This window comes from Orycteropus afer, unplaced genomic scaffold (genome assembly GCF_000298275.1).
Source record: "Orycteropus afer afer isolate SDZICR_OR568_19922 unplaced genomic scaffold, OryAfe1.0 scaffold00539, whole genome shotgun sequence".
NCBI classification, from domain to species: domain Eukaryota; kingdom Metazoa; phylum Chordata; class Mammalia; order Tubulidentata; family Orycteropodidae; genus Orycteropus; species Orycteropus afer.
The window spans coordinates 256,629-273,248 of record NW_006922126.1 but is presented as its reverse complement, the minus strand read 5'-3'; the positions used below and the strand labels follow the sequence as shown (position 1 = coordinate 273,248).

Sequence of the window (16,620 nt, the reverse complement as noted above, 5' to 3'; positions counted from 1 at the left end):
AGTCCATTCTGACCCACAGCGCCCCTAGAGGACAGAGTGGAACTGCCCACAGGGTCTCCAAGGCTGTCAATCTTCATGGCAGCAAAGCCCAAACCACACCCACTGCCTGGAGTCCATTCTGACCCACAGTACCCCTAGAGGACAGAGTGGAACTGCCCACATGGTCTCCAAGGCTGTCAGTCTTCACAGAAGCAGCCTTCCTCAGCTTTTTCCTGAGCAGCAGCTGGTGAGTTTGAGCCGTCAACCTTTTGGTTAGGAGCTCAGTGCTTTAACCACTACCCTACCAGAACTCCTTGAACTGCCCCCCCCCATGTCTTTCTTTAGCTTTTGATGCCCAGAACCCTGTTGAGGCATATGCATGGCATTTCATTCTTATAACCCTAGTCAGAACAGTTCCCTTTGCCTTTTTTTTTTTTTACTTTTGTTCATTTTGCTATTTTTCATGACCATGTGTTTATGAAGGACCCAGGCCTTTGCTGTGAGCATGTATCTGTTTCTCAGGACTGGACTTAAGGTGAGTCCTGCTCATGGGAGCCCTGCAGAGGTGACACTGTGAGCTCCATCCTGCTCCTTCTGCGGAGGCATTGGCTTAGGCTGTGCCCCTCCTGGTGACGCTGATGTCCTGCCATGATTAGTTTGGTGGCCACTGAAGAATGGTTAAAAGCAATATAAGCATGGACTTCCCACTGAGATGTGTTGTATGATGGTTAAGTTCATGTGTCAACTTGACTCGGCTGTGGTGCCCAGCTGTTTGGCCAAACGTTATAGTGCAGTTGCTGTCATGGAGTAATTACATATGATTCAGTCAGTTGGCCTTGAGTAGAACAGACTGCCTCCCATAATGCAATGTTATGTCATGTCACGTCAATCAACAAGCTGAAAAGAGTGTTTCCCTAGCAGTGTCCTGCCTCTAGAGTCCAAACAGATATTACAGCAGAACTCTCTCTGTTCTTCTTGTCACTAACCTTCAAAGCTTGGGACCCAAGCCTGCAGGAATCTCCAGTCTGTCGCCTGACCAATGGATTTTGGACTTGCCAGTGCCCCCACCACCCCGTAAGCTATTCCTTGAAGTAAATTTCTCTGTCTCTCTTTCTTTCTGTTGCTCTCTCACTGGCTCTGTTTCTCTAGAGAACTCTCACTAAGACGTGTTGCATATGATATGATATTTTTTTTTGTCTTACTTGAACTTTTGGGGGATAATTTTTAAACTTTAAATTCTTTGTTTTAGAAATGACTATTTTATTGTGTTTCAAGTGTAATGGCGGTGGGTTACACACATTATTCAGAAATATTGGTACATTTATCACAGTACGTCACCATTCTCCTTCATTTGGTTCTGGTTGTACCATTTCCAGTTCTTTAGTTTCCCTGATCCCTGAGCATCTTTGGTTTAGAGTCATTGCTGACCATTTGGTTTCATGTAGATGATTTCTTTTAAAGGAGCTCATTCCTTACAGGTGATCTTCTTTGTTTTATGAGCCAATCTGCCATTTAGCTAAACGGTGAACTCAATGGATACTTCAGGTTAAGACTTAAAGAGTATCTCAGAGTGATAGTCTTGAGGAACCCTCAAGTCTCGACTGGTCCAGTAAGTGTAGATTTTTTAGGAATCTGAGTTCCATTCCACATTCTTCTTCTGTTCTCTCAGGATCCATCCACTGTGGTCCTGATCAGGACAGTCTGGTGCTGGTTGCTGTTGTTGTTGTTAGGTGCCATCAAGTCTTCTTTGACTCATAGTAACCTCATGTACAGCAGAATGAAACACTGCCCAGTCCTGCGCCAGCCTCACAATCCTTGCTATATCTGAGGCCATCGTTGTACCCACTGTACCAATCCACTGTGTCTGTGGTGGTAGCTGGGCACCAGCTAGTTCTTCTGGTCTCAGGGTAGAAGAGGTTCATGTGGACTGTTAGTCCTGGAGACTACGTCCTTCTCTGAGTCTTTGGTTTCCTTCTTTCTCTTTTTCTGGATGAGTAGAGACCAACAGTTGTATCTTAGATGGTCACTCACAAGCTTTTAGGACCCCAGACACCACTTAGCACATTGGGATATGGAATGTGCACTTAATGAACCACATATGCCAGTTAACTAGTCGTCCCATGGAACTATGGTCCTAAGCCTTCAAACCCAGAAACCCCATCTGATGAGGTGTTTGGTTATATCTAAGATATTCATTACTGTGTCCCCTGTGTGGCTGATAGTATATATGAATATATACATGTACACATGCATACCTGTGTGTACAGATGTCTATAACCAAAACCCACTGTCATCAAGTTGATACTGACTCACAACGCCCCTATAGGACAGAGAAGAACTGCCTCATAGGGTTCCCAAGGCTGTCAATCTTTACAGAAGCAGACTGCCTCATCTTTCTCCTACAGAGCAGCTGGTGGGTTTGAACCGCTGACCCCTTGGTTAGCAACTGAGCACTTAACCAGTGCATCACCAGGGCTCCTTGAAGAGTGCCAGAGGGCTGATAAAATAGACTAGGAGGGAGCCATACCCTCTAAACGATGATGATTCCAGTACCAAAGTCAGAGCGTCAGTGTGATGTCTATGTGATTCCTGACACTGCTCAAGAGAAATGAGTCCTATGAGCCTCGCTAGGAAAATCTCTGCTCTTCCACAGCTGGTGCCTGGTTTCTACAGAAAAGGGAGTGGCCAGGTTGGAACCCGTACAGAAACAGCTAATACCAGAGTCTGTCCAAATGACACCCACCTCCCCAGGTGGAGTAACTCGGGCAGATGTTGCAGCTGTGCTCTGCTGAGATCTACGAGGCTTCCCCTGGCTGATTTCCAGACACAGATCACCAGGCCTTCCGCCCAGTCTGTCCTAGTCTGGGACCTCTGCTGGCACCTGCCACCACGGGTGCCCCTGCTGGGACTGGAAATACCAGGGGCATAGCCTCCAGCATCACAGAAGCACACAGGCCAACACAGGATGAAAACGACAGCAGTGCCAGCGAAGGGACAATGCAACCAATGGCGACAAACCCAGGGAGCCCCTCCATGAGAGGCACGGACACAATAACCCCAACAAAGGGCTGAGACATGGCGACCGGCAGGGGCGAAGATGGGGCAGCACCAGCGATGTTCTGTTCTGTCGCACATGTCTGCAAGGTGGCGAAGGCAGTGTCCCATGCCTGGCTGACCGGACCCCACCAGTGGGCAGCTGCACCCCCACCTGGGGGCCTGAGCATGACACCCCATGTATGATCAATCCTGGGGTCCTCAGCTGGGTCCAGGGGGCCTCGAGGACTTGAGCCCTCTGTGACCGTGTTTGTCACCATGGAAAATCAGCCAGTGCAATTCCTTAAAAAGTTGGAATTAGAAATACCATTTGACCCAGCAATCCCATTACTAGGTACATATCCTAAAAAAGTGAGAGGTGGGACACAAATAGATATATGTATGCCCACCCATGTTCATTGCACACTATTCACAACAGCAAAGAGATGGAAAGCACCTGAGTGCCCATCAACCGAGGAATGGATAAACTGTGGTACATAGACACAATGGAATACTACGCAACACTGAAGAATAATGAAGAATCTGCAAAACACCACATAACGTGGATGAACTTGGAGGACATTGTGCCGAGTGAAATAAGTGAATCACAGAAGGACAAATATTGTATCAGTCGACTATTATCCAGGAAAGGTTGACACAGGGAATGAAACTTTCTTCACTGGTTACCAGGGATAGGAGGGGAGGGAAAATTCCTATATAAGTTGGAGGAAAAAAAAAATATATATATATATAAACCAAAGATTATTAGTGGTTCCCAGGGGTAGGCAGGATGGGGGAAGGGGAAGCTTTTGTTTGGGGGACACTGAGTTTATGCTGATGGTGGTGGAATATCTGGAAAAGGACAGCACCAGTGGTGGCACAACATGAAAAATGTCATCAGCATCCCTGAGCTGTACCTGGGAAGGTGTTATGTTGGTGACTGTCTTGTTGTGTATGTTGTCACCACAATAAAAGTTAAAAAAAATAAAGAAAATCAGTCCGTAGCTGCTGGTCTTGGCAAAGGTCATCAGCAGGTGTTAGACTGTGTCAAACACCCTGACCAGTCCCTGGAGAAGGATGCCATGTTGGCTCTTATGGAGGGAATTGTCCCCCAAATACGTTGTAAATCCTAACCCTATCCCGGTGCTTAGAATCCCATTTGGAATTGGGGGTTTTCTTTGTTATGTTAATGAGGCAGGGCTAGGGTGGGCTGTGTCTTAAACCCATCTCCTGAGACAGAGAAGAGCAGATTAAGCAAGCAACAAAAAAAGCTGAGCTGGGGGAAGACAGATGCCACGCCACATGAAGGTCACCAAGGAACGAAAAACAAGGACCTTCCCCCAGAGCTGACGGAGGGAGAGAGAGAGAGAGAGAGAGAGAGAGAGAGAGAGAGAGAGCCTTCTCGCCTCCTCTTAGGGCCAGTGCCCTGAATTCAGACTTTCTAGTCTCCTAAACTGTGAGAGAACAAATTCCTGTTTGCTGAAGCCGCCCACCTGTATTTCCATTATAGCAGCACCAGGTAACTGAGGCAGATGGTCAAGCAGACGGTCAAAGCCAAGACGATGAGATGGACTGACACAATGGGGACAGTGACACAGTCAAACACGCCAACAGTCATGAGCACAGTACAGGATGGAGCAACGTGTCGCCCTGTCACCCTTAAGGTCACCCTGAGTGGGAGGTGACTCTACGGTGACTCCCAGAGCAATGCCTCAGCAAATGCACCAGCAGATGGTTTGCTCCCAGAACTCATTCAACGCTTCACAAGTGACAGGACTTCAAATCCAGTCTGCCCTGGACGCTTGCGTCCCTTGCTCGGGACTTCTTGGATGCCAGTTACCCATTGTACCTTCTCAGGAGATGGCGGGGCAGGTCTGACAGTTAGCAGGAGGGCAGTCGGCAGCTCAGTGACTGAACACACGACTTCATCCGCTGCTGAGCTCAGCTGACTGCGAGCCACGTAAGATGCCTGAAGCAGCGTCGTTCCACCCCCAACCCCTACAACTCGCTCATCTCCTCCTGCTGGGACTGGCAGCCATTATCCAGGAAGTGGTCATCACCTTCTCTCGCCTCCTCCTGAGGTGCAGCCCATAGCCACTGCTTGTACAGCTTCCCCAGCCCCACGGCGCTGCCCTGAGCCATGACTCAGGACCTCCATGGGCTGAGGGTCTGGGGGCCCCCAGACTGCCTGTCCTGGAGGGTGGAGGTGAGTAGACCTGGGTACCTCCCATGAGTCCCAATTGGCTTTTCATCCTTTGAGCACACAGGACATCACTCCCTGTCCCCGTCAGGTCCCCACACTTCCCTTGCCTCCTGCAACAAACAAGGCAGCCCCAGCCAGACAGGGAAACCTACCCTCCAAGAGGTCAGCCATCTGTCCTTTGTTCAGTGATAATTTATACCTGCTTCTCGCAAAGAGGGTTCAAGACAGCCCCCAAGAAGGGCCGGCCTTTCTCTCTGCAGCTCCACACTCATCATCACCAAGCACAGCCACAAAGACATTGGCCGCTGCTCTCCCAGGACCAGCTGGCCCTGGGAGCCTGGCCAGGGGACACACCACCACGTGTCACGACTGGTCTGTCTATAGAGAGGCCGAAGCCACCCAGCTCAGTTCAGCCTGGTTGAGGTTGGCAACCACAGGTGCTTGATGGTGCGTATCACAGCCTCTGCCCTGCCCTCCTCAGTGGCCTGGACACAGGAGCTAGGCTGGAGGGACAGCCTGGGCAGGTGGGGCAGAAGCACAGGAGGGCAGGGCAGTGGAACGAGGAGCCTGGGATGGAGGGAGGGGGAGGCCCAGTGCCGAGTGTGACATCTCATCTGGGGGAGGCTGGCTGGCTCGGGAGGGCAGGGAGGCTGGGGACAGGAGCCCCGGCCCCCGGGGGTGTCTCCCGCAGGTACCTGGCCTCGGCGCGTCTCACAGTTGTGGAGGTAGCTCAGGTGGTAGATCTTCAGGTTTAAGGTGGCAAAATTCAGGTACTTCAAAAAAACCTGGAACAGAGATTGCAGCAGGTAAAGATCACCCAGTGCGCCCAGAGGGGACGCTGTGTACACACAGGGCCACGGACTTAGCCCGCACAAGACCACACACTCCGACACAGCACCGTAGAGCAGAGCCCAGGGAGCTGAGACAGGAGACGTGTGTGCTGCTGCTGCCGAGTGGCCCGTGCACCATGGAACAAAAGCGGAACAAGAAGACGCTGCCCGGTCCTGCGCCATCCCCAGTCAGTTCTGGATCAGAGCTTCATGACCCATGGGTTTTCACTGGCTGTTTTTTTGTAAGGTGGTTGCCAGGCCTTTCTTGCTCATCTTAGTCTGGAAGCTCTGCTGAAACCTGTTCAGCATCAGCTACGCGGAAGTCTCCCCTGACAGAGGGCTGGCGGCTGTGCTGAGGGGCCCTGGCCAGGAATAGAACCCAGATCTCCCGCTGAACCACCACTGGCCCCACAGGGGACGTGTGCACATGGACAGACATATGTGGACTTGTCCCCTAAACGCACAGAGACAGACGCAAAGCAGAGACATGGACAGATGTGCAGAAGACACGCAAAGACACAGAGACCGAGAGGCAGGCCCTGATGCAGACGCAAGGCCTCCCCACCCAGGACCATACACACGGCGTGCAGAGCCCACGCCCTGAGTCCTGCACACTCACGTCTTCGTCTTCGCTGGTGAAGTACGGGCCGTCAAGCTTGTTCACAGCCATGATGACAGCCACCACATCCTTGCCATTCATGATGGGCGTGGCCAGGATGTTCCTGGTCACGTAGTCGGTGAGCTCATCGGCAAACGGGCTGAAGTGGGAGCACTGGGGTGGGGGGACACAAGGGAGGGTGCTGCTCAGTGTGTGTGGGGGAGTTCCCCACACCCCTGGACCCTGGGGATGGGGCTCAGCTCTGTGGGGACCACTGCCCAGACCAGGGTTGAGACTCCAAGTGCTTCAGGACTCAGGACACAGGTCATGGGCAGTGGGAGACGGGCCGGCCCTGGGACTGGAGCCAGTTCACTCCCTTCCCATCATCCTGCCTCTGAGCCAATGACCCCCAAACCTCCGACCCTCCAGCTCTCCATCCAGTAGACGGTGGGAAGTCTCAAGGCTCCATAGACCCTCTGTCCCTCTCCCTGTCCTGGGCCCGGGCTGATAGCAGACCTGGGTCCTTCTGTACCTTTCAGCCGAGTTTGCTTCCTGGAAGGCTGTCTTGAGACTGTCCCCTTGAGATGCATACTTCAACCCATCCTGACCCAGCCTGTGAACCTCCAACACCAGTCTCTGGTGAGTCAGCTCTGACCTACAGCCTCCCTGTGTCCCAGAGCAGACCTGCCCTCCATGGGGCTTGCAGCGGCTGATTGTTTGTAAGCAGATGGCCAGGACTTTTCTCTGAGACATTTCTGGGTGGACTCGAACCCCCAACTTTTTGGTTGGCAGGGAGCACGTTAACCATTTCCACACTCTTCCTCCAGAGGAATGAAGGATGAACCCAAGTCTGGTTGGTGGTTTGTCCACCAGCCCTCCCGCAGGGGCTCCCTACCCATTCCCACTCCCCCCAGATCTGAGGATGGCTGAGTAGCAACAAGTTCTCCCTCCACAAGGCGGGAGCCCGCTGAGATGTACTGAGCCTCTGCCCAGGTGCACGGAGCACTGGAAAACATGGCGGCCTAGAGGACAGTCTCTTCTGAGTGCTGTATGTACCCCTGACCTCACCCTCGCCCTGCTGGGTTCTGCCACTTAATGACAAGAGGCCAAAGTGATCAAGGTGGACAGTTCTGGAGTCAGCCTGCTGGCTGGCTCTGTGTGATCTGCAGCGAGTGGGACCCCACCTGGGTGCCTGCCGCCCTAGTCAGTTGGGCCCCGGCAGCAGTGTCTGCCTGCACAGCCCACGTGTGGGTAAATCCTCCCAAAGCTGCATTATTGTTCACCGTGGAAGGAAATCTCTCGGGCCTATTCATTCGTTCCCAGGGGCTACCGTCCTTTAAGGCACCTGGCTGGTATAAACGATATAACTCAACTGCAAACCTCCAGGCTGGTGGTTTGAACCCACCCAGCAGCTCCGCAGATGAAAAGGCCTGGAGATCGGCATCCATAAAGATTAATCCAAACGAAGCCAAACCCACTGCCATTGAGTCGATTCTGACTCATAACAACCCCCATTGGGTTTCCGAGGCTGTGAATCTTTATGGAAGTCAATTGCCCTGTCTTCCTTCCTCAGAGCATCTGGTGGGTTTGAACCGCTGACCTTCTCTTCTGGTTAGCAGCCAAATGCCTTATCCACTATGCCAGCAGAGTTCCTTTCCATCAAGATTATAACCAAGCAAGCCCTCTGGGACATTCTGCTCTGCACACACACAGTCACCGTGAGTCAAAGTTGACTCCATGGCCACTAACACCACCACCAGTCCCATGGCAGGCACAGAAGCTGACTGGCGCCGTACGATGTCCATCGCCTTCTCCCATCATGGAGTCCCTGAGTGGTACAAACTGGTTTTCTCTCCCCCAGGGGACGGAGCACCAGCACACTTGCTTCCCAGCCTGCCTTGCAGCGAGGGGTGGCCAGGCCCCTGTTTCACCCAACAGGATGTAAGAGGAAATCCACTGGGGACTTCCAGGCGAGTTTTGATGACCTTGGAAAGGGGCCCAGGCTGTGGCCGGTCCCTGTTCTCCCTCCTGATGCGTTGAGATGTCGTGGTCGTTGCAGCCACACGGTGCTCAGTGCTCGGCTGAGAGCTGACCACGGGGACATGGAGCAGGAGGCCCAGGAGAGCCTGAGGCCCCAGCTGGCTAAGCAGCTGCCCGTTGGAGTGGAACAATGGAGGCTCCCTGTGGGGGTCTTGTCCCACCTTGTGGGCCCAGGGCCTCGGACAGGTGTCCTCGCCTGTGTTCATGGACACCTCGTGCTGTTCAGGTGGCTCTTTGGACAGTGTCTCACCCTGACCGGCTGTCGGTGCACAGGGCCCGGGCTGTTCCTGGTCCTGTCATGGTCCTGCCTCACCTCTTCCTGTCAGAGCCATCATGCACCCTTCCCTTGACAAAGGCCCCTCGTGGTCCTTTCCTGAACCCTTCCATGGTGGATGGTGAGCACTTTGGGGAACAAAGTGACCTCGTCTGCTGCTTCTTCCCTGGCATCTACCACTCCCCCTGTCTCCGTAACCATGGCCTTGTTTGGGGAAAGATGGTTTTCCTTTGAAGACACATCAGTGAGAGAGGTCCTACCAGAGGAGGGTGGGTCTGAATCCCTTCTGATTAGAAAATCCATCTTATAAAAGAGAATAGCTGTGACACAGCCACGCAAAGAGAAGACACCAGGTGGAGATGCAAGTGCAAGCCAGGAAACAGCCCGGAGTGCTGGGGCTACGGAAGTGGGTGAGGCAAGGAGAAGGCCCAGCCCTGAATTTGGACTCTAGCCTCCTTTCTGTTCTTTACAACCTGCTCTTTGTAGTGCTTTTTTATAGCAGCTCCAGGACCCTAAGAAACCCCTCTCCTCCTGCTGGAGACGAGTCCCCTCTGCAGCCACCTTGGTCTTGCTGAGGCGGCCAGGCCCCGCCCTGCTCACACTGGACATCCCTTGCTGGTATCCATGGCACCGGGGCTTCCGCCTCTTAATCGCCATGGCTCTGTAGCCCCGTCAGCTCCTCAGGAGAACTTGGCTGGTCTTTGGAAGCCACAGGGCAGCTGCCACGGGACAGGGCCACCGGCCGCCCTCCAGGGTCTGGCTGGATCATTTGAGGGCTGCGATGGCCCCTCGTTCCCTGCTGCCTGTCCAACCCCTCCCAGGGTTCATTTTCCCACATCCAGTGTGCACTCTGCCCCCTGGCTTCCTGAGGGCAGAATCGCGGGCCACAGGGCTAACTGCATCTTGGAGATTCTGCAGTCAGACGGGGGAGGGTCGTGTGTGAAACCAGTCCTGCTGACCATAGGCAGGGGCTCCAGCCTCGGGCCCTTCCGTCATTGCCAAGTTCTCATCTTTCTCAGCTCCTGTCACTCTGCCTCCCTGCTGTCCCCAGCACCTCGTGTGGAGGGGTGGGCCCCACAGAGGGAGCACCTGCCTCCCACCCCAGTTCCCCAGGGCACACGTCTGGCCTCGGCCATGCCCTCCCTCACTCAGCAGCTGTTCCTTGCCTGGGACCACTTCCGCCAGCCCTTTTCTTGTTGGGCCTTTTGGAACCCGGGGCGGAGGTTGTTGACTTTTCTTCTTTTGGGGTTCCCCGGGCTTCTTCTTGTTGCCCTTTTTTCCCGTTGGGGGCCCGGCCTTTTGGCCCTTCGTTCCTTGTTGGGGCTTGCGGCCTTCCGGGTTGGGGTGGGCTTTGCCGGTTCCTTCCCTTTTTTTCTTTTAGGGCCTTGGGGCCCCTTTTGAGGTTGCCCGGGGCCTTCCCCTTGCCCCGGGGGGGGCCTCCCCCAGGCTTCTTTCTGCCTGACCTGCAGGGCCACTAGCTCCTTCTGAGTGTGTGGGGGCAGGTCCCACTGAGGAGGGTCACAGGCCTAGCAGTTCTAGTGGCGGCCTCAGAGCCCTGGCCTAGCCCCTAGATGTGTTCTGAAGTATCTCCCCACACTGTGTGAGGACCTCCAAACTCGTCCCCTCCAATGACTAGCATCACTAAAGAGCTGTTGGGGGGTGCCCCTGTGCCTGCTGGGAAGACTTGGCCAGGGTTTAGGGGGTGCAGATGAGCCCCAGGGGCTGGGAGTGAGGCTCTGGCAGAGCTGTGGAGCAGGGGGACACTGGGTGACCTCAGGCCTGGGTCCTCCACCACAGCCGAATGTCTGTGATTCCTGCTAATTAATATACCTCATGTCCCGAGAGATTCACGGGTGACCCATTTCTGAAAACGGAAGTGAAGATGGAGCTAATCCCTGGGATTATGCTATTCTGGGAGCTGCCTGTTGACAGCCCCTAAGAGGATTGAACCCCGCCGCACATGTCTGTTCGTGGCCTGCAGTGAGCTAGCTGCGGGGCTGCTTGGGGGGCCTGGGTCTGGGGCTCCGTCACCAGAAATGGAGGAGGCCGGCCCAGCCCACAGTTCCTGCTTCCCGGCCTGTGGGTCTCCGTGGAGTCCAGCTCCTGTGTCCCTCCGCCTCCATGTCCACGGGGAACCTCAGGGAGGGGCAGGGTGGGGCGAGCAGTCTCCTCTTCTTCCTCAAAGCCCTGCCCACTCGCCAATCCCATCGCCCGGTCCCCTTGGCAGATTCTCACACTGATGTCCAGCATGTCCCAAACCAACATCACCTTCCTGCACAAGCCCAGGCTACCCCCAGCACCTCACCCACCTGGTTAAACCAAAACAAACAAGCAGCTGCCAGTGAGTCAACCCTGACTCACAGTGACCGCCTGTGTGTCAGAGCCGAACTATGCTCCATAGGGTTTTTAGCTGCTGAAACCATATTTCACTAATAAAGCCCCAGGCCTTTCTTCCCAGGTGCCTGTGAGTAGCCTTGAACCTCCATCCTTCTAGTTACCAGCCAGGTGCTTAGTGTTTGCCCATCTGGTTACAGAAGCCCAAACCCGGCTGTCCTCACTGCCTCCTTCCTCTTCCCGCCCATCAATAACCTACCAGCAGCACTGTTTTGAGTCTAACTCTTCAATCTCCTGTAAGCCCCACACTGCTCCCCACCCCTGCTGCCTGCCCTGGACTGGCTCCTGGACCTGGTTCCCAGGCCCTCTCCCTGCCCCTCCTCGGGAACAGCATCACTGCAGAGGTTTTGGGCTCCTCACTGACTCGAGGACCAAGTGCAACCCCCGTCCATCATTGCCCAGCCCAGCCACACAGGCCCTGGGGCCTGTCCAGCCTCATCTGCCACCCACTCACCCTTCCCCGAACCCCAGCTGCTCCCTCTTCCTCTGGGCCTGCCCTGACCCTGCTCTGACCTTCATATTCACCCTCAGGAGTCCTGGGCCCAGGAGCTGACCAGGGGCTGCCCCAGGCCACCTTCTGTGCCCACCTCACTCAGGACTCTCTTCCTTGCAAGCTCTGGATGGGCCCCCTTTGCCTGCAGAGGGCCCTGAAGCTCCCACCTGAGCCACCCGCCCCAAAGCCAAGTGCCCTGCTGTGACCCCTGTGGCGATACCCAGACCTGTGGACCCTGGGAGTCCAGCTTCAGGACCCAGACTCAGATAGGGGAGCACGGAGCTTTCACCTGGATCTCTCTTTCACCCGAGACTCTCAGCCAGGGCTGTGTGACCTCAGGGTCAGCATTGGGGAAGGCACAGCAGGGTGCCTTCTGTCCCCTACAGAGCTCAGTGGGAGCCTGCTTCTACTGAAAGGGGCCTAGGGCAGGGATCTGCCACCTCCATTAGGTACAGGCAGTTGGCTGCACAGGTGTGGATATGCCTCAGCAGGGTGGGGACCCAGGAGGCTGGCCGTGGCTCCGAGGCCAGGGTGCCCAGGCAGATGGAGGGTGCCTCTGGGAAGAGGGGCAACTTTGGGCGTCCCGGTTAAGAGAGCAAAACTTTCCCAACTCTTCTCCAAACAACCGATAAAAAGCCAAGCCAGTTGCCATGGAGTCGATGCCGACTGATGGTGAGCCCTGGCGTGCAGGCTGGAACTCTGCTGGGGGAGGGGGAGGTTTCCAGGCTGTAACCTTGTGCAAACAGCTCCCTGCTTGGCTACTAATGGGAAGGCTGCTGGTTTGAACCCATCCACGGAGAGGTGCCTCAGAGGGAAGGCCTGGTGGTCTATTTGCAAAAGCCCCTGAGCCAGAGACAACTCAACAACCACTCATTAACCCTTTGGAAGCCAGGCCTTTCCAGAAGGTGCCTGTGGGTGGGTTTGACCCACCAATCCTCTGTTAGTAGCTGAGTGCTTAATTGTCTGCATCACTCAGGGACTCCATAAGAATTCGCTCCTTGGAGGAAGAAGCAACCCTTTACCATCTCTTAGGGTCCTGGGTGTCAGAGTGCGAGTGGACACTCGGCCACCAAGACCATCCCAGGAAATGCCACGGGGACGGACCGCCTGCCCGCAAGGCGCACCCACACCCACCTCGTTCACGTCCTCGACGTTAACCATCTTCTTGGTCTGCGCCACGTGCCCGACCACCCCGATGTCCAGCGGGAAGACGATCTCCGAGTCCGGCGGCACTAGGCACTCCTCCAGGGTGCTGTGCGGCTGCACGCTGAAGAGGCGCGTGGCGAGCTCGGCCACGCCGTTGCGCTGGCGGTACATGAACAGGCTGCAGCGGTCGGCGCGGAGGATGCCGCAGAGGCGCCGCAGGATCTTGAAGACCACCCGCTCCATGTTCACGCTCTCCTGCATGTCCTGCACCACCTCGAACAGCGCCGCGCCCTCCTCCACCTGGCACAGCTCGCGGAAGCTGCCGCAGTCCGCCAGGCTCCCGGCCTCGCCGGCCTCGGCCGCCTGCTCCGGGCGCAGCTGCTTTCCGAAGTACCGCTCCGCGAAGCCGGGGTTCTCGGCCAGAAACTTCTGCACGCGCTCCTCGCTGACGCTCATGGTGTCCCCGCTCCGGGCCTCCACGGAGCCACTAGTTTCCCCAGGAGCGCATGGGTGCCGCGCGGGACCGCCGCGCAGCAAACACTGTCATCAGCAAAGTCTTGCTTAGGGACGATTATGGGCCAGGTCAGCTGACTGCTCGGGAGCTCAGGGACAACTCTTCCTTACCTCTCTGAGACCCCGAGGTTTCCCACCGCTGCAGGCAGGTCAGACCCCCTGGTGCAGGGCTGAAGGTCTCTGGGCTCCTGCCTGGTGCAGGTGGCGTGGGCAGCTGGGGCTGGTCTTGGAAGCCGCCCTTCACAACTAATCTCCAGGAGGGAGGTAATCCCACGGACAGGATGACCCTGCCCACTCGGGGAAGCTGTCCCAGCTGCGCCAACAGGCTGCCGCTGGGCTGGGAAAGCAGGGGATGGCCCACCCCAAGGCACGGCGAGGGAGGCCCAGAGCCGCAGGCCACCGTGTGGTCCGAGCCCCAGGGAGGTCCCGACGGGGAAATGTGCGTATTTTCTGCCTATGCCAGTGCACAGGGGGTCTGTGGCTTCATCCCCGAGCCTAGGGGTTGGGACGTGAGCCGGTCTCGTGGCGCCGTTAGCTGGACTCCCTGGAGGTGCACACAGCAAACGCGGCCAGCTGCTCGCTGAAGGGTTGACCGTTCAAGGCCACCGAGAGGGGACTGGGAAGAAATGGGCGATCTCTTTCTGGAGGACCACAGTGCAGTTTTGCTCGGTCACACGGGGCCAAGGTGACTCGGCTGGCACCCCAAACGGATTAACGCCTGTTGGTGATTTACTTCCGAAAAACCAGCCAGTGAGAACCCCATGGGCCGCTGTGAGTGTAAGGATGGTGCAGGACTCCGTGGCATCTCGGTGTGCTGTGCGCGCGGCCGCCAGGAGCTGGGCCAACTCCACGGGTTACCCGTGGACAGTGCTTACCTGTCCCTCCCCGCGGCTCGGGAGATGGAGGGGGCTGTTACCGGGGAGGAAGGCGGAGGAAGGCGGGGCTCCCCTGGCCTCTCACTCCCACCGCCCAGGCTGAAGGACGAGCCTCTGATTGGTCAGGCTGGAAGAAGGCACTGAGCTCTCCACGGTGGAGCCTGGCCTCTGGAAACAGGTTTCCTCAGAAGCCAGTGAACCAGGAAGTTGAAGCTTGAGTCTCAGAGGCCTCCTGGGCTCAGATCCAGGAGGGAGCTAGTGATGTGTTCAGGTCGTTGTTGTTAGGTGCCGTCCAGTCGGCTCCAACTCATAGTGACCTGTGTACAACAGAACCAGACACTGCTGGCTCCTGCACCAGCCTCACGATCCTTGCTAGACCTGAGCCCATGGTGGCAGCCACTGTGTCAGTGCATCTCGTTGAGGGTCTTCCCCCCTTTCACTGACCCTCCACTTTACCAAACGTGATACCCTTCTCTACGGAATGGTCCCTTCTGACAACATGACCAAAGTCGTTTAGAGGAAGTCTGGCCATTCTCTCTTCTAAAGAACATTCTGGTTGTACTTCCTCCAAGACAGATTTGTTCCTTCTTTCAGCAGTCTGTGTACCTTCAATAGTCTTCACCAACACAATTCAAAAGCACTGATTCCTGTGCAGTGTTCCTTATTCACGGTCCAGCTTTCACATGTGTATGAAGCTACTGAAAACACCACAGCTTGGGTCAGGGGCACCTTAGTCTTCAAAGTGACCTCTTTGCTTTTCAGCACTTTAAAGAGGTGCTTCCTGGCAGATTTGCCCAGTGCACCGTCTGATGTCTTGACTGCTGCTTCCATGGACGTTGATTGTGGATCCAAGTAAAAGGAAATCTTTGACGTCAATCTTTTCTCCATTTATTGTGATGCTGCTCATTGGTCCAGTTGTGAGGGTCCTTGCTTTCTTTATGCTGAGATGTAATCCACATCGAAGGCTGTAGTCTTTAATCTTCATCAGTAAGTGCTTCAAGTCACCTTCACTTTCAGCAAGCAAGGTTGTGTCGTCTGTGTATCAGAGGTGGTTAATGAGTCTCCCTCCAATCCTGACGCCACATTGTTCTTCACATAGCCCGGCTTCTCAGGTTATTTGCTCAACAGACACACTGAATAAGTGTGGTGAAAGGACACAACCCTGATGCACACCTTTCCTGATTTTAAACCATGCGGTATTCCCTTGGTTCTGTTTGAACCATTGCCCCTTGGTTTGTGTACAGGTTCTTCATGGACACAATCAAGTGTTCTGGAATTCCCATTCTTTGTAATGTGATCCATAATTTGTGATGATCTGCACAGTTGAATGTCTTTGCATAGTGAATAGAACACAAGTACACATTTTTTCTGGGATTCTCTGCTTTCAGCCAAGATCCATCTGACATCAAATGGATGGGTGATGTGTTCACAGAGGCATATATTTCTGCAAATTTTACAGCAGTCAGATGTTTAAACAGTTAAGACCACCATTTCCTTTGACTAAGGAGCCCTGGTGGCATGATGGTTAAGCACTGGGCTGTAACTGAAAGGGTGGTGGTTCGAACCCACCCAGTGGCTCCCAGGAGAAAGACCTGGTGATTGGCTTCTGTAAAGATCAAAGGTCTCCAAGGCTGTCAGTCTTCATGGAAGCAAAGCCCAAGCCACACCCACTTCCCTGGAGTCCATTCTGACCCATAGCGTCCCTAGAGGAGAGAGTGGAACAGCCCACAGAGTCTGCAAGGCTGTCAATCTTCACAGAAGCAAAGCCCAAGTCACACCCACTGCTGGAGTCCATTCCGACCCACAGCGCCCCTAGAGGACAGAGTGGAACTGCCCCATGTGAGTCACTGTGAGTCAGAATCGACTCCATGGCACCATCACCACCACCATCACAATGCCTCTGCATATCACGTGACATTGGCAACACTATGGCCACACTTGGGATCTGAGTCATAGCAAGTGGGGTTGGGTGTACTGGGTTGTTTTTGGGGTTCACGCTATGCACCTCTGTGTGGACTTACTGCCAGCCAGCCTCGTGTTCAAATGCCTTCTAGGGGTACTCTGCCACCCACTGGTCAACTCAGCCAGCATCACAACACGAATGTGCAGGAGCAGAGAGTGTCATGACACAAACGGTTCCCATGGCAACCAACCCCAGAAGTGTGTGTGTACTGAGGAGTGTGAGTACTGAAACGGACAGAGCCAGAAGCCAGTCTGGGGAAAGTCTCCTCATCACCAGATG

General features: G+C 55.0%; 1 protein-coding gene across 1 annotated transcript in view; it reads right to left on the bottom strand.

Annotated features, from left to right (window-relative positions):
- The window catches only part of PDE6B (phosphodiesterase 6B), a 70,346-nt gene extending 56,900 nt beyond the window's left edge, over positions 1-13,446 (bottom strand). Inside the window, exons 1-3 of the mRNA XM_007955772.1 lie at positions 12,979-13,446; positions 6,665-6,817; positions 5,911-6,000 (exon numbers count right to left, since the gene is read on the bottom strand). Coding sequence (XP_007953963.1) covers positions 5,911-6,000; positions 6,665-6,817; positions 12,979-13,446 — 711 coding nt within the window. The remainder of the gene's footprint in view (positions 1-5,910; positions 6,001-6,664; positions 6,818-12,978) is intronic.
- Positions 13,447-16,620: the final 3,174 nt, after the last annotated feature.